The sequence below is a fragment of the Pseudoliparis swirei genome, chromosome 20, assembly GCF_029220125.1.
Source record: "Pseudoliparis swirei isolate HS2019 ecotype Mariana Trench chromosome 20, NWPU_hadal_v1, whole genome shotgun sequence".
Lineage (NCBI taxonomy): Eukaryota > Metazoa > Chordata > Actinopteri > Perciformes > Liparidae > Pseudoliparis > Pseudoliparis swirei.
The window spans coordinates 23,240,756-23,259,055 of NC_079407.1; the positions used below are offsets into that span (position 1 = coordinate 23,240,756).

Below are 18,300 nucleotides of genomic sequence, written 5' to 3' on the forward strand. Positions count from 1 at the left end.
GAGAAATCATCACTTGTTTTACGGCAACGGTGAAGGGGAAATATATATTTTATATATTTTAGGATAAGATGATAGTCACATAAACTCACCGGTTATGTCTGCTCAGCTTATAATGAACTGGTATCATCCGGTGGCCGACGTTCCCAAGCCGTGTTCATTCATTTCTAAAAAACTAAACCGGTCATTATCAACTTTGACATCCTCAAAGGTTTTATATTTCCGTGCATTATTTGTCTCACTAATGGTGTAAACTTTGTTTATTTACACGTTTATTTTTATGGAAAACAGGGTTTTGATGACACCTATATGACTGAGTTATCAACTAATACTTGACTATCAGGGCTCCAGACCATTTTGCGCCTAAAATTAGACAGTGAGAGTAAATTTTTCAGCAACTCGCGTATGCGCGACCAGTAAATTAGCAGATTTTTGTTGTTGTTGTTATTAAATATTTTTGTTGCTGACAAACTTGTTCTACACTTCAGCCCACTATAGTTAGCGGTAATACCTGAATGACTGGTTTGCTAACCGACATTAACTCCAGAAGCTTCCCACAACATGCCACACGACATGTGCTGATAAGACTGGCACGACACAATTAAAACACGACACGCTGATCAAACACAACGCCAGTCTGAAACATAAAATGTGCCGCGACCCGTGCAATGAAAGTGCAGCTCCACTCCCAGTCGCATTTAGAAGACAAGAGGCTGCTAACCAGTGCGCCGAGGAGGCCGAATTGCTATTGAAGTTTAACACGGCGTATTTCATTGCCAAAGAAGAACTGCCTTTTACGAAATTTAAAGGCCAACTTGATCTACAAAGGAAGAATGGTGTAAAACTAAACGCAACATACAATAACGACACAGCATGCGCACAGTTTGTTGGCATCATCGCAGATACACTGAAACGGAAGACGTACGAGAAGATTAAGGACGCTCCTTATCTGCCAATCATGATTGATGGGGACACACATACGTCAACAAAAGAGTGTGAAATCATACATGCCAGGATCCTGCAACAAGGGAAACCAACAAATGTTTTGATTGGCCACATCGAAGTGCAACATGCACATGCTCAAGGTATGTTTTCTCTCAAATTATGTTTAAACTCAATACAGTAACTTCTGAAGAGTTCTCTGTTGTGAATGTTTTGCAGTTCATGAAGGCAAACAGGCACCAGAATGATGAAATGGCTGTGATACCAAGCTGGCAAGAGAGGAGTATCAGTCGATGAAAATTGTCATTGTTACAAACTACATGGACAAGTCATACCATGCCCTGTGGGGGATGATGTTGACCAAAATGCCGTTCTGCTCCGACTACAAAGTAAATATGATATTCTCATTAATTTAATTGGCATATGACTTTTTGATTGACTGAAACCTAAACTATTATTCTATTCTCTGTAGAACATCCTACATCTTGTACACATGATGCTTGCACTCCCAGTGTCTTCTGCTGTGTGCGAGAGAGGATTCTCTTCCCAGAAGAGGATTAAGTCAGATGTCAGGGGGTCCCTTCATGTGGACACTGTTGAGGACTTAATCAGAATTAATATGGAGGGACCGAACATTGATGATTTTGATGCCAAAGAGGCTGTTGACATGTGGCTCAATCAGGCTCAACGTACAAGGAGGCCTAATTACAAGGGCTGGCCAACACAGGCACCTTATCCCCCACCAAGGGGTGATCTTTTGTAGGAAGTGTTAATGCACAAGTTATGTCTACAACTTGTTCTGTTGTCAGTAGAGCATAAATATTCATTTTGTATTTTTAAGCTGTATAACTGGTGTATGTTATTAAAACTATTGCACAAGTTTATAAGATTGTATATTGTCAAATTATTTCAGTAATACTGTGCGCCTCTACATTTTCTGCTTGCGCCCCTAACATTTTAAGTTAGGGGCCACTGTGCTCCGAGTAAAAAAAGTTAGTCTGGAGCCCTGACTCTGTGAATGTGGCTGATTCAACACTAAAATGCAGCCATATTGAACCCAATAGTATGAAAAAATAAGTCAGAGGATTCACAACACTCAAACATTTATGGTCCATTAAATCGAGGACTTCAGAAACACAGGAATTCAGTTTATTACGAGAAAATCCAGAACCGACTATTGCAAAATGAACCAACGTCTAGCTTTTCAAAACCTTTGTCTATTCTGTACACTGAAAGCTTCCCTTATCACTATGTAACTTGGTTCACGGCCACAACACATAACACGCCATGGGTCACAGAGCCTCTCATAACTTGGTGCCAAGTGGGCCTTGGGTCTGATGACATGAGACGGCGCTGCACGTAGGCCAAAGAGTTTGGCTGCCTGCAGGATAAACAGTGATTAAGGAATTGTCCGCACTAAAAGTACGAGGCTTTAACGAAAATGTACACAAAAGGTGTATTACTACGTTATAGTACTCGAACATCTGCAATCATTCTATGGTTGATGTTAAAAAAATAAACCACACACACTGTAACACCATTTCAACACAAACTGGACCGTATAACCTTCCGCATGTAGGAATAACACACACACACACACACACACACACACACACACACACACACACACACACACACACACACACACACACACACACACACACACACACACACACACACACACACACACACACACACACACACACACACACACACACACACACACACACACACACACACATCAATAAACTACATGATAAATGTGCTGCGATAAATAATCTGAGCCACAGATCCCAAAAATCTTGGTTAACTGACTTGTACTGTGCCCCCCCCCCCCCCCTGATCATATTAATGTGCATTTTACTAGCTACCTGGCATGAGCACTGTATGTAAATTGATACATAAACATTTGTAAAAGCAACAGTGTTATGCAACAAGCAGCGAGGCTCATGGATACAAGGAACAATATTTTGAGTTTCAAGAATATTAATGTGTGCAGTGTCCGAGTTGCCATCTGACCGATTGCAGGGGTGCTTATAAAACAATTCATATTCAGCTAAACATGAGGCAGTGTTGCTTCTACTCCCCCTCCCCCATTTGGATATCTCGCATCACTGACCCTTGCGTTGGCCCGGCCTACATTAGTGGCTTTATACATCATAAACTCGGTAGAGCGCATACCTTCGCATATCACAAAGATTGGGCATTGAATTATGAATACAAATTGACCGTGCTATGGCAAAAAGAAGATTGTGACCTTTTCATGACCTTGACCTTTGACCCGATCGATCCCAAAATCTAATCAAATGGTCCCCGGATAATAAACAATCATCCCACCAAATGTCATGCGATTCGGTTTAATACTTTTTGAGTTATGAGTGTAACACGCATACAAATAAATAAATACACGGCGATCAAAACATAACCTTCCGCATTTTCAATGCGAAGGTAACAAACCACAGGATTCTTACACATTTTGACCAATGGATTTCCAGGACTTTTCCAGGACCTTAAACCACATTTCCATGACAAAACTTAAATCTCGGTATAAACGTGCACAATTTTGAAAATGTTGCGTACTGAGAGCGTACGCCGGCTCATGTTCTGAGCGTCTTTCTTTCTAAAAACATATTAATTATTTCAAACTCTGCGTCAATGAACATGTGATTATCACAAATTTCCATGACTTTTCCAGGCCTGGAAATGACAATTTTAAAATTCCATGACTTTTCCAGGTTTTCCATGACCGTAGGAACCCTGAAACCACACAAAAACCCGTACCGTCACCGACGTACACTCGAAACCATACAGGTCACAAACGTGTACAGCCGAGTTCAAATGAACAGATGTGGCATCCTCTCAGATTGTAATCATGTGTGCGACTACGTCGACTGCGTCACACACACACACACACACACACACACAGCACTGTGAGCGAACACCAAGTCGTCACACTAAGACCGTCGGTACATGAGGTGATGCCCAACTCCCCCCGGATGAGTCACACATGCGAGTCATGTTCTGATCATTAATAATTTGCCTGTTGATCAAATAAAAAAAGTTAAACATGAAACCACTTTACACTAAAGTAGTTTAACGCTGCATTAGAGGAGCTAGACTGAAAAAAACAAAATAGAATTGAAAAACAAAGCTATCATCTATCTATTTGTACTGCTGTAGTGCTGAATTAAAAGAAGTTTACAACTTAAGCTATAACATTTATTGTAAATCTAATTTTAGGATTACATGGGCGATGGTGAATTTTGGTGCAATTATTAAGACTGGGTTTCTTATGTCAACACAAAAAGGTCGTGCCATATCCTGCATACGCTTCCTTTGACATGTTCTCACTGAACAAACAGGATCCGAGAAAATGGCACACCTCAAGGAGTGGTGGGATACAGAAGAGGCCCGCTCTATGCCATGCTGCGAGTGGATCCCGATATTTATTTATATAAATAAATAAATATTTATATAAATAAATAAATATATATTTATATAAATAAATATATATCTTTTTATATATATATATTTAAAACATAAATATATAAATATAGGTGTACATTGGCTGCTGCAGAAATAAAACTAGACTAAGCTATAATGTTATATATTTAAAGGAAGAAAACAACTTGTGTCAAAGGTTTGAGGGCAAAGGTGTAGCAGTAATTGCACTGGAGTGTGATGCAACAGATGACTAGTGAACACAAAACATTGCCAAAAAAAGGAGAAAGAAAACTGCACATCGACACACCTCTCTTGCACGAGCGTCGACATCGATCCACCGATCACATTTTTAGCGACCCGACATGGAATAGGGACACCGACAGGTCACATTACATTTAAAACCCAATCTGAAGTCGCTGATAAAGCTTGAGAAAGATGTTGTTCCAAGACAAACAATGATCAACTGACACAACCGACATGTTCACACAGGCACAATCGACAAGTACAATACAAATGACTAATTAACACATTCGGGCGTGCAGAAACTAAAACACAGTATTACCGTGTCTCCAGGGATCCTTGGGCTCCACCGCTCCGGAGATAATATCCTCGTCTGAGGGAAACGTCACCCGCTTGCCGCTCGGTTCGAGTTTACCGTCCTCCTGCTCCACAGAAGGGTACAGTCCAGCTCGGTCCGTGGCAGAGGCGTCCGACGAGCTCTCTCCCCCGCTGCCAGCCGGGACCTCCCGAGCCGTAGACTCGGAGTCAAAAGTTTTGTCTGTGAACAAACTGTCATTTGTCGATTCGGCCTCCAACACTCCGCTCTCATCGAGAGTCAGATCCACACCTATGTCCATGTCCCCGCCGTCATCCCCTTCTTCCACGACACACATTGCAGGATCGGTGTCCTTATCTTCCTTTATTTTCTCCACCCCAATATCATCTTTTTGCTGCTCATCATCAGAAAAGATCAAGTCAGTGGGATTCACTGCCGCAGGGTCGTCTTGAGCAGTGCTCTTTCTATTTCCATTGACCTCGTCAATTTCCAGTGCGTCTCGTGCCTGGTGGTTGTCCTCAGCTGCTGGAAGGTTGTCAGTGAGCTGAGGCATCAGGTACGTTTCGGAGGACACTGCGGGAACAATATTAGTTTTGTCTGTATTACCGTCTGTCATCAGTTCAGAGATCCGGGGGGTGATTCCTTCGGTGTTGTTAGTAGTGTTGTGATCGTCGCCCACATTGCTTTTCGTCTTGACATTGCACAAATCTAGACACTGTTCTTCGATGTTCATGTTTTCATTTCCAGTGAAACTCAGATTGTAACTGTGCCAGACAGCCTCGATATTGGGTTAAACAGTAACTAGGAACCAACAGACATGGATAAGGCTGTCTCTGGCCTGTGTCTCACAACCTTGTACGTACATGTGAACCTATGCTGATGCGTTACAGGCTAAATTATATTTAAGTGCAATTAGAAAACGATAACTACAGCTTGATGTACTAGGGGCGAATGACTTAATAGTTTTCACAAACCCCAAAATCAAAAGGTGACTGCTTGTGAATGCTTAAAAAACAACAGCAAATTAAAGTGCAATTTCACACAAAATGTCAATAGAAGAAATATGTGACGCCTATGTGAAATGGATACTGTTCCAGTTATTATCTGTGTGCTAAACCAGGAAACTTTGTTCCACTATCACCCAGACAGGCAACCACTACTTAATAATGTCTGCCGAGCGTTTCCTGCAGCTCCAAGAAGGAACCAAAGAAATGCTCAGTCGTCAACACATTGCCAACAACAGACGAGACGACCAGGACAGTCAGTTGATATGAACAAGTCCCTCAGGGTGCCTCCATAACGCTTATCACAGAGAGCTTACTGCCCCGACACCAAAGCAATTAATGTGCATGAATTTTTGAGCGAGCTAATGTTCGCTAGCTTGCCGGAGTTGTTCCCCAACAATGACGTCCGGGCCCGTGAACCGTCGCGCGCCAGCTTCTTTTCGTGAGCCTGTCTGTTTCTCCCCGACAAAGTCCATTCTTCTCGTGTCAATAAAAAAAAAAAAAAAAAAAAAGGTTTTCCCCGCAGTAAGTCTCACCCTCTGTCGTGTTGCTCGGCTCGCATCACGACCGTCGACCAGCGGCAGCCAGGAAAAAAACAGGCGTCATACTCCGCGCAATGAGCGTGTTTTCAATGGCTAACGATTGCGCTCCGCCGGTACAACCGCTGCGGATTAGGACGACGGTTTGAATGTTTTTTTCCGACCGCACAGGTTTCGTCGGTGTCTCTCTGTCCGGGGGAAGTACGCGGAACCTGTTTAGTCCAGCGTTACCATTCGCTAGCTTGTTGAAGTCCGACAACTGTTTGTTGTTCACACGTCTTACGTCAGCACGTCCTTAACCGACCGGGGGCACGTTCAAGAGACGCAGTGTTTAGGACCGTTGCTAAAAAAAAAAAAAAAAAACTTTACAGTTTTAGATTGAATCGTTACGTTTGCAGAAGAATTAAGACAGGGTTGCTTACTTTTATTGTTTTTATTTTAATGCCACGTATGCAATAAAAACATTACATTTTCCAAATTGATAGTTACCTGTTTGAGTTCATATAAAAGACTCATGAATACGGTTTAAAAAAAAAAGTAAATAAAGAATTTTAGTGCAATAACGTTTTTGTAGCATTTCATTGTCCCAAACTTCTGCCGGGTTATTCACATTTTAATCTTCAAGCGAGTTCGACAGAGACATGGGGCTTACAAAGGTTCTATGGCTATCATATTTGAGATAAGTTTGATTGAGAAACACAAGGCCAAACATTTAGGAGGACAAAGAAGTTTCTAAACTGCCTTGCCAAGTCAACCTTTATTCTAGATTTTAGTGGGAGCCATAATCAGAGGTCAACGCTTACAAATGTTTTAGGCCTCTGCCTGTCGTCCTAAAGTTGAAAATGGCCAACAGAGCAAGTTGCCAAGAATTTGTTTTACTGCTAAACAGTTTACATTTAATGTCAGAACAAAACCAAAAATTGTTATACTTGCTGCAGTGTCAACTTCGTGTAAGCTGTCTGGACAGCAAGTTGATGATTAAAACATCAAGTTCATAGGGAGGGAGGGAGGGGGGGGGGGGGGTAAGACCAACATTCCTTATCCTACAATTGAGTCCTCACAGACAGTGAAATGTGCCCATTAAACTCATTGGTAGACAATCCCTCCCCTGGTTCTAGTTGCCTGCGCAAAAGGTGTCAAGAAATAAGAAAAGCAAACTTTATAAAAACATAACACTTTAATAGATAAAATTGTAAAAACATTAACAATCAAAACTCTTGGGACTGAACATCTTTCGCCAAGCGATCCTCCTTGGACATGGCAGTCTTCTTCGGGAGAAGGCTTGCCTGGATATTTGGGATGACGCCGCCATCCGAGATCGTGACCCCTGCCAGCAGTTTGTTGAGCTCTTCGTCATTTTTCACCGCCAACAAGATATGGCGAGGAGAGATGCGGCGCTTCTTGTTGTCACGACAGGCATTTCCCGCCAGCTCCAGGATTTCTGCACAGAGATACTCCACGACAGCTCCGAAGTACACCGCCGCGCCTTTGCCAATGCGCTTAGCGTAGTGGCCCCTCTTCAGAAGCCTGTGAATTCGGCCCACTGGGAAAGTGATCCCTGCTCTGGTAGACTGGGATAGTTGAAGTTTTGCTTGGGGTGCATCAGCAGCAGCAGCTTTCTTCCCACGTCCAGACATCTTTTATTCTGAAAGGAGACATTTAAACATTAATAGATATACCATCTCAAACTAGAGAAGAGCACCATTAAAACAGCAGCTGCATTTTGAATTAAAGCTTAAAAGAAGTTGGGGTCATGTTTAAACTTTAGAGCTAACCGTCTTCATTATAAACTCTTTCCTCTTGCAGTAGAACTATATCAAACTTTGACAATCACTCACCAGTAGTATGCACCTCCTTCACGTTAATACAGCAGCTACATACTGAAACAAAAAATGCTGCTTATATATGAGTCTGGCAGTAATTGGTTAATTGCTCACACCTGGATTCTCTGAGACTGGGCGGTGAAAGAACCAAATACTTTTGAAGAGTGGGATAAATAATGTTAATTTAAAAATAAGTAAGTCAGAAAAGGTGTGATTAAGGGACAAATCAAAAAGATATGGCAGAATGAATGGAAAAAAATGGAGCAATGGAAGATTTATGTTTAACAATAAACCATTGGATGAAAAGAGGAGCGGGTGATGACAAGGCTCAGGAATGGCCATATCGGGCTTAATAGTTCACTCTATGTTATTAAAAAACATAATATTGGAAAGTGTGACTCCTGTGAAGAAGATGAAATGGTGGACCGTGTGTTGTGACATATAAAAACAGGCGCTGAGAGAGATGGGAGAGGGAAATATCATGAATGTACTCAAGAAAAACTTTTGTGATGAATGCTGGAAGGTTCGGCTGGAACACAACTAATGAGTAGAGTCTGAGAATTAATTTCATTTTTATGTTGTTTGTTTGTTTGGTTTTCGTTTGTTTTTTAGTATAAGATATTTACTTTCATTAAGTCCACACTCCAGATTAGTGGGTGGCGATAATGCAACCAAAAGATGTTTGCCAACCGCCATGAAGAGCAATAGAAGAAGAAGAAGAAGAAGAAGAAGAAGAAGAAGAAGAAGAAGAAGAAGAAGAAGAAGAAGAAGAAGAAGAAGAAGAAGAAGTCTTGGAAGCTATCAAAGAAGAGAGAAAATGTGTTGAATTAGAGAAAAGATATAATCATGAGGAAGTATAGATAGAACAAATATGGTGTGAGACAAGAAGGACAATCCGCTCAGGTCAGAGCAGGTTAAGGTTTTATATGTTCTACCTGTGTAGACAAGTACTTCATGTTTTATTGTATTTATGTTTATTCTTTCTTAAACTCCTTTCAGAAACACATGCATTTATTATATATTATACCTATATTTTTTAAAACACAAACCGGATCTATTCCACCCATTTTACTGAATTTCGTCTCATAATGTGCTGAAAAACATCAACAGCAGATGGCAGCACAGACCTCAGAATCAACCTGTAGCTTGTTGCAGGTTGGCTACTTACATTACATATTCTTAATAAAGGAGCATTCATAAAACCCCATTTAATGATGTCGTGATCCTTTACTTTATGATACGGTGCTTGACTGTCTTTCTCCTTGAGCGCCTGATGTGCCGACTAAATGAAATGCTCGGGGGAGCGATGATGACTCATCTATATTATCAAGTGTTTCATCAGGATCAGATAGGAGATATATGGGATTTATTTATGTCTAAAGGTCGATCTAAAAGGTGATTAGTAACCCAAACTTGGTAGAGGCAGTATTTGTGGGTGTCATTTTGGGGGTTATATCGTTAATTCCTGACTTTGGAAACAAGTTGACAACACAATCTTTAATCAAGATCCACTTATTGGCTTTTTCAACCGTATTACATCGTCTCCTAGTTTACTGCGAGCTCAGTACTGATCCACATAATGCATATAGTCTTTTTCCGAATGTAAACTCTCATTTAATTACATTCATCCCATATGGCGATGAAGCAATCGTCACCTGCTAAAGAAGACCGTGAATAATAGTTGACACAAAAAGCTAGTAATATGATACAAGTCAGTAATGTAAAAAACAATTTTATTGAATGGACAGAGGGGTTTGATAATAAAAGTTAGTGCACAGTTTGTGATATACAGTGATTTTTTTAAATGAGTGATATTTTATATAAAACTTGAATGAACTCTGCACCAAACGAGGATTTATTAAATTGCTAGTGACACACATTAACTGAGCAGAATAAGCAAAACACTCTGAAAGTAAATATTCTAACCTCACACTTAAAGGCCCCTGTCACATGTGTTCCCGCTTTCCTTTTGCTTCAAAGCAATGACTGTCACTCTGTCAATGTCGACATCCTCATTGCCAAATTTGAAGGCGACCAACTTCGTCCTTTTGTACCTTTTTTTATTTTGTGCCCATGTACCGACAGTTGAGATATGGAGGAGAGATACAGAGAGACATTTTGACTGTTCAGATTCACTTTAAAACATGGCGACGAGCCAATTGCAGAGCAGCGGGAAGACAAATTAAAAGGGGACCTTCCCAGCAGGTTGTCCTTGGATAGATTAGATGTGTTTCTGCTCAACGGCCTCCCGACACGACGACGGCGACAGGACGGGACTCGGACGCTGTCACAGAACAGTTCTCATGATGCAATCCTCTGATGCCTGACTTTCAAGTATGTAAAGTACATCAAGCCAGGACACACATCGAGTTGCTTCCTAACACCATTTATTTTCACTGTGTAGGGACTAGTGCATAAATCGTAGTTTTTCATCACGTGAGTTGTCATCATTGAGGTAAGCCAGCCCTTTTTTTTTGGTGCCATTCTCCTGAGAGTCTTCGTCTGGATAAAGGCTGAAGGCCGTCTGTATTTATTAGCAACAGTAGCTACTAACACTGACGTTTGCAGTCCGCTGCCGAGTAGGAAGAGGAGATGAAAAGGAAAGTGGAGGAAGTCACGATATGATCCAAACATCCGATTTTAAACGTGGCTATTGAAAGCAAAACCAGACACAAAGCCCCTAACAAGATGTCTTTGCTAACCCGCAATAAGTTAAATATGACAGTCTATCTCTGATGAGCAATATTTCACAAAATTGACTGCAGAATTTTTACAGGCAGGTCTTTTTGCTCTGTTTTTCCACGAGACAGGTGTTCACGTTTGACTCTTTTCGAATGATTGCTGTTACTTTGAGTTGGAGATGTCAGTGGCAGTGTCAGGGTGCACGAGCGGCCATGAAGCGAGAGCGTCAGCATTCAGGAAGAAACTCAAGTTTATTTCAGTCTTCCATTTTCCCATCCCCTTTCCAAACAAAAGTTATATATACTGTATATACACCCTGTGCTGCAAATTAACCCAGACCAACCATCCCGAGGTGAGTCTATGTTACACCAAATGTGTATCCTAACTATTTACCTAATCTGACTAAACCCCAAACTATTAATAACAATCTACCATAACATGTCATGTGTCCATCCTATTAATAAGGTACATTATAACTCCAGTTATATTTAACTTAAACAGCAACACACATCCTTACTCCCCCCCCTGCCCGCTTCCTTCTGTTGGTCTCTCCCAGAACTGGGTGTTTCGGGCCCCTGGGGAAGTATTTTGCCCGAACACCCAAGGGAGGAGGAAACAGGTAGAGGTAAGTTGATAAACTATATACATACACCCACAATATTCTGAAAGGCGCTGCGTCGTTACAGGCTGACTAGTTTATGCCCGATTTTAAGAAAGCAATTGATCTTCTATAAGAAAGTCAAGGGTCAAAGACTTCTTGCGTATATGTGCAGACACACCTGTATGATTATAGACAAGCTTTCACGTGAAAAGAGTCGTGTTCATATTTTAATTACTGACCATTTTCAAAGGGCATTGACCCCACTGAAAATAGAATTTCGAAGAAGTATTTATTTGCAGCTGTTCACCTCTTTCCACGGATAATAGCATATTCATAATAAACCTTTTTCCACATTCATAAATTCCGAGATGACAGCGGCCTCATAATGCCTCATTGACAGCAGGAGGAAAAAAAAGGTGTCAAATAAGCCTAGCCCCTCTTGTAAGTCAATAAAGACGCCATTAATGTGAGGCGTCCAGACAGTAACTGGAGAGTGAGTCATTCTCTGAGTGCATCTCCTTTTTTAATGATCAAACCTTATGGACACCCACAGTGCAACCGTGTGACCTGAGGTCCCAGGATCACGAGGTGCTTAAAGTCTGTCGCCTCCTGGGAAAAAAATGCCTGCAAGGCTGTGATTGTTTTTCCATGACTGGACTCATGCAGTTCCATTAAATAAAAGGAAAACTTTGCCTCAAGTTATTTTGCGATTGAAATCTGTCACATTGCGTGTTCGGTGTACATTTGAATTAATATACACATTTGGGAAAACATTTTTTTTGTTTTCTTGCCAAGAGGGATGTGAGAAGATGGATGCCACTCTAATGGTTGATGTCCATTCGATGTACGGCCAGCGGCTGGTTAGCTTAGCTCGGCGTTAAGACTTGAAACTGGCTCTGCTGGTATACGTGGATTTTGGTAGGAAGACACAAAATACCACCAGTTGCTTTTTTGGGGGGATATGTCGGTGTGTGTGTGCTACAGTGTAGGGATTTGGATAATGTCAATGTAACTGTATACAAGTGAAATCTTCAGTTCAAGGCCCGAGAGCTTTTGAAGGAGCTCTTAAGTTGACCCGTGACCTTGCTGGTGTTTTGCTGCCTTAACCCTCCTGTTGCCTTAGGGTCAATTTGACCCCATTCAATGTTTAACCCTCCTGTTACCTTTATATTTAGAATAGAATAGAATAGAATATACACTTTTATTAATCCCCAAGGGGAAATTAGTTCTCTGCATTTAACCCATCCTTAGTTATTAAGGAGCAGTGGGCTGCGGTGAAGCGCCCGGGAAGCAACTGGGGGTTCAGTGCCTTGCTCAAGGACACTTCGACTTGCAACTAATGGGGAGAGCGGGGATCGAACCCACAACCTTGCGGTTGCAGGACGGCCCTCTTACCCCACTGAGCTAAAGCCGCAATTTGACCCCAGCAATTAAAACCTCCAGAAAATTATTAGAATTAATTTTGTTTTCCAAGTTTAAGTGTGAGGTACTTTATGTTTGTTTGTTGACTACCTAAATAGCCCTTTAAATATATAAAAAAGTTGATATTTCTTTTATGTTTGACACAGTGAAAAACAGCCTGGGGTCAAATTGACCCGAAAGAACACCGACATTAAACATTGAATGGGGTCAAATTGACCCGAAGGTAACAGGAGGGTTAAGCCACACACTTGGTTTAAGTGTTCCTGTACAGTAGGTCCCACTGTGTATACATAAGATTAAAACATAAAGGTGGGGAACTGTGTGCTCGAGAACGCTGCATCAACGCTCATCATCATCCTCATTATTGATTTGGAGACGGTCGTCACTGATCTGTTAAAATCCAAGACCTGCACTTGCTGCCCTTCATGGGTCTCCATTTGGAAAGGGGGCCACCTGGCACCTTCACTGCTTCCCCGTTGCCTACTCCTGATATGAAGCCCGCATCAGGATGAGCTGATAGACTTTTCTTGTGGGCAGAGGAAGCGTACGTACGAGTCGCTTCACATTCTGGCCACTGCTGCGGGCTCAAAAAGAGTGTGTAGAGCGTCGGTGTCCAGTGAAGAGTAAATATAAAGACATATCTTAAAGGATATGTTCACCTTTTGTGAAGTATGTCTTATGTCCATATGCATTTAAAAAAAAAGTTTTTTTGTCTCTGTAATTGTTCCTCCTGTCCTCTCTGGCAAGTGATAAGTAAAACAAATACTAATGTGAAGCTAATAAAAGCTCAGATGAGTCAAACAGGTGTATTTCAAAGTTAGTCTTCTTTAGTATGAATGGCTGGAGGAATAGTAAGAAAAATAAATGGTACTAAAAAGCTTATATATTCAACTTTGTGTAGTCTGGCTTAGACTGAACCCTCATATTAGCTTGGTCATCCTGTTATGGTAAAGTAATAACATTAGCTTATGTCTGTTTTCAGTAGTCCCTCCTGTGCATACTATTTCTGGAAATTGTGATTTTTTTTATCCTTTCCGGCCCTCCTCCTCCTCCTCCTCCTCCTCCTCCTCCTCTCGTACCATCCTCCTCTCCTCCTTCCTCAGCCTTTGCATCATCCTACGCATCTTTTATCCTCCTTTAGGATCTAATCCAGCTGCGATGACTTCCATATGTCCATACCACATGTCACCAGTTTCCCAATAAAAAAAATGTAAAAAAAACATTTCCCTTTTTAAACATTATGAAAACAGAGGGTGGACCTTTTGGAAGATATAAAATTGGAACTCCCGTGAGCGGGGATTGACCAGAAGGCGACGGCCACCGCAAATCACTGCCACGTCATTTGAAGAAAGGGGAAGAAAGATGGACAAAGAGATTTTCCATCATCCACCGCCACCGACCACCCATCCCACCTGTGCAGAGCTTCCATTCCTCCTTGCTTTCAATTCCTCCATCTGTTTTTGTGCCTCTCTTTCTTTTCAGTCATAACTTGTTTTGGCTTCTGCATAACTCATAAAAATAAAAATAAAATATATATAATTATCTTCCTGTCCTTTCTCTCTCCTCCTTACACAGACACACACACACACACACACATTCGCACACACTTTAAAATATTAATTTCCGCCCATGTCTGTGATGTGTTTTGGGGAGTTTCCTGTTCGCAGCCCTGCTGCTTCCCTGAGAACCGCCATGTAGGAAGTGGCAGTCCTGGGACTTGTTCCTCCTCCCCTGGTCACATTCCCACCTACCTCGGCGACCGAGTTAGAAAAGAGGGTGAAAGAGAGAGAGAGAGAGAGAGAGAGAGACCTCCGCCACGCGGAGGTTCCCGTCCATTTAATATTACGATTTTCTGAATTCTGTTACAGAAATTGTTGTTGCAAAAGCCTTCTCCCAGATAATATCACCTTCTTTACTGCACATCCCTGTTCGCTAATAAACTCACCATATTACTCTATTTCACAGCTGGAGGTTTCCTCGAATTTCTCTCATACTTTTGACAGAAACAATTCATAGGCTGTCACTCAAGTATATGAGCATGGCATGTTCCCCCCCCCCCCCCCCCCAACATAAACATGTAAACTTGAATCCGTTGCTTTTATTTCAGACTTTAAAAAAAAAGAAAATCTGACATGAAGAAAACTGATTCTAACTGTAAACTCTCAGGTGAAGATATCCAGAGTCTCTCTGGTGGTCTCAGTCAAAGCTGTTCGGCTACTCATTCAGTTTTCCCAAAAAACTTTTACCAAGACTCTCTCACTATTTGGCTATTACTCGTTGTCTCCGTTGGTTGGATAATTGTTTCTAATCGGACGTCAGCGCTGACTTGGGAGTCTTAAAAGCATTACCTCTGGTACAGATCGACTCTGATGCACAGAGATCATGAAACGGCTTTTTTGGAATACCTCTGTCCTTTTTCACGGCCTGCTCGCTCGTGTCTGCATGTTCCCGTTCTTGCTCATATTTAGCTTCCATTTCCTGCTCCTCCATGATTTTAATCCCTTTCTTCCCATCTGGCCCACACGATGCCTCGGGTCTGACCCTCCCTGCCTGTCGATATGTAAAAAAACAAAACCTGTTGCAGGATTCAGGCCTCTGTGCTGACAGCTCAAGGCTCTTGTGTGTTTGCGTGCATGTCTTATGTGTTTCAGAGGTAAGAGCAGATGCTCTCGTAGCTTCAGGCTCGTTTTTTTTCCATTCTGACTGTAACAAAACTTAGGATTCATGTTATTGTGCTGTTGCTTTGGCCAAAATCAAACAGGAAGAAAGTGTTGAATGCTCAATTGTAGCTCGGCAGGACCCTGAGATGATGACAGTTGATCCAAACTTGTGGTTTTTATTGTAAGTGTGACATTTTGTGGTGTAAAACATTATGTAAACACAGGTTTAAACATAAATGTGCATGTGAAAACATGTGTCATATTATATTGAATTATTGTCTATAATCGTGTTACACATACACATATTAAGTATGATAGCGGAAGTCGCCACTACTTTGCACTGTCCAGGCACCTGGAGGCTAAGGGGTGAAGTAAGGAGAGAGGAGATGAGGAGAAGTGAATGAGAAGAAGTGGTTTTAGTTTGTCTGGTTCGGTGTTGGGACTAAAATTATGAAGAAAACCCAGAACGTGTTGGACTGACTTACTCCTTATCATACAATATAGCAAAATAAAGACAGGAAAAAGATGGCGTTCCAAGAATGACCTCATCTCTTTGTGAATTTGACTTGCAACAAATAGTCTAAGAAAATGAAATATATTTTTTATATCTACACCTGCTATCGTGCTCAGTGTTATTACAACAGACTTTGTTCATGTCTCATAAGCGCTCATGGAAATACTCCATAGCCTCTTGCTGGCCTCTCTTCCTTCCTACTAGTTGTTGTCAAATTTCACACACACACACACACACACACACACCTGATCTTGTCCATGTGGTGTGTTTTGTTCTCGAGTTCACGCTTCCAGTAAACCACTGATCTCGGCTAGACATCTGGTTGATGGTGAAATTGTCTGGATTTTGAATTAAAGAAACGTTTGTGTTTTAGTGGAGCCGGAAAATAGCAGAGAGTGGAAACAGTACATCAGCTAAAGAAACGAGGAGGAGCTTTACAACAGGCCACCAAGAATATGTTTCGACAAAAACATTATTTTTAGAGCAGCAAGCCACAAACAGACAGTTGTACCTGAAAACTGCTTATTCACTAAGCTCCTCCCCATGTGGTTATGTTTGCTATGCCGGTCGAGCTTCCTGTTCTAGCAAAGCACATTTGCATTTTTACGATAATGGTGGATCATTGATTCTCAAAGTGGGGTCCGTGGCACCGTCAGTAGGTCTGCCAATTAATTAATCATATTATAATATTATGCTGTAACATTAAAACATTGTATGTCTACAGATACGGACCATATGCACCAGTAAAAAGAGCATAATGTGTAATGTTACTCTCCCCCACATAAGCTTGTGGGTCAATAAAAATGCTGACACAGCAATATTTTCATTATTTTAAAGATGAAAGTCAGTTTTCTGAAAGCTCCAATAACTTGAAATATACGAATCCTTTCAAGTTGAGTCTCAAATGCAATTTGAGTACAATGACCACCAAAATACGTGAGTGGTGTTGGCAGCGCCGCCGCTCCCATAACGTGCACTACGCGCTGCGCGCAGGGCACCAAGTCCTGAGGAGGCTCCACAAATTAGGCAACTAAAAAAATCCTCATAGTTATAATAATTATAATGCCGATATTATTTCAGTCTAGAAATATTCGGCACCTTTTAGGCATGTATATCACAAAACAGGCAGAACAAGAGATATATTTAATCGCTTTAATCGAGGAGTTATGCTTAGGGCACCAACATGGCTAGCGGCAGCACTGGGTGTTGGGATCATTCAAATTGATTTGCGTTTTCGTTTTATCACCATAAAACATGCCTGAAATATTTAAGCTCAAAAAAATATTAGACAAATAGTTCCAAAGGCTTAAGAGAACAAAGGGTAGGAAGCATACGCTTAATAAGTGTTACGATGATGAAGAGTTCCTTGAACATTTCGCCCCATGTGATGAACAGAACTGGTAACATATCCCTCACTGTTGATGTATAAGACACCAAGAGGAAATGAGTAAAGCATGGCACTACCACCAATCCAGGAGTGATGTGTTAAACTAAACTCTGATCACATCCAGTCCAGACGAGCTTCCACACGCTGGAGAAACACTCTTGGTGGATGTGGACGTGGGTCGTGAACCCAGATCTTTGAAACGCAATGGAGGCACGTGCACAGACATGTTGGGGGGGGCAGGTGCTCAAACCCCCCAAAAAGGGCACCGATCGCCAAAATGATTTATCTATTGATGACTGTAACTTGAAGTGAGCAAGTAATTTGCTACTCCGCAACACCTGCAACGCAGTGTGTCGTGAGAAGACATGAGAGCTGAACCAAATGACTTGTTTTCTATTCACAATTTCGTTTTATTTTCGTTTACAAAATAATAGGAGCGAAAAATGCCATATAATAGACGCGCGAGGAGGAGGGAGGGCCGCGAAATTTTTCACAAGAACTCAAATAAATGCCCCGTCAGATATCAAAACACATTTACGGGGAATTGATGACAGAAGGTATTTTTTATTCTTTAATACTTTATTAATGAAGAAAAAAACGTGTCTCCAGCAGAAGGGGCCCTTTTCTCCTCCAGGGCAAAGGGCCGGTGCTTGAGCCCCACTAGGGGTCAATCTGTGCACGTGCCTGAATGAAGGTATAGTTGGTGTGATGCTCTAAAGCTAATGATAA

At 41.5% G+C, this 18,300-nt stretch overlaps 2 protein-coding genes across 3 annotated transcripts in view; both read right to left on the reverse strand.

Moving 5' to 3' along the window:
* The window catches only part of ppp1r37 (protein phosphatase 1, regulatory subunit 37), a 49,080-nt gene extending 41,779 nt beyond the window's left edge, over positions 1 to 7,301 (reverse strand). The window contains exon 1 of one of the 2 annotated variants that reach the window (XM_056440406.1): positions 4,946 to 7,301. In XM_056440406.1, the coding sequence (XP_056296381.1) occupies positions 4,946 to 5,672 (727 nt within the window). In that variant the 5' untranslated portion in view covers positions 5,673 to 7,301. The remainder of the gene's footprint in view (positions 1 to 4,945) is intronic. The other variant, XM_056440405.1, reaches the window with a different exon arrangement.
* Positions 7,302 to 7,640: 339 nt separating this feature from the next.
* On the reverse strand, positions 7,641 to 9,448 carry LOC130210571 (histone H2A, sperm-like). Its single transcript, XM_056440994.1, has one exon. The coding sequence runs from the start codon at positions 8,117 to 8,119 to the stop codon at positions 7,691 to 7,693; it is 429 nt and encodes a 142-aa protein (XP_056296969.1). The 5' UTR covers positions 8,120 to 9,448; the 3' UTR covers positions 7,641 to 7,690.
* Between the last annotated feature and the right edge of the window lie 8,852 nt (positions 9,449 to 18,300).

What these genes read in the sequence shown, in the direction of transcription:
- LOC130210571 (XM_056440994.1), bottom strand. Translation starts at nt 8,119, where the DNA reads ATGTCTGGACGTGGGAAGAAAGCTGCTGCTGCTGATGCACCCCAAGCA.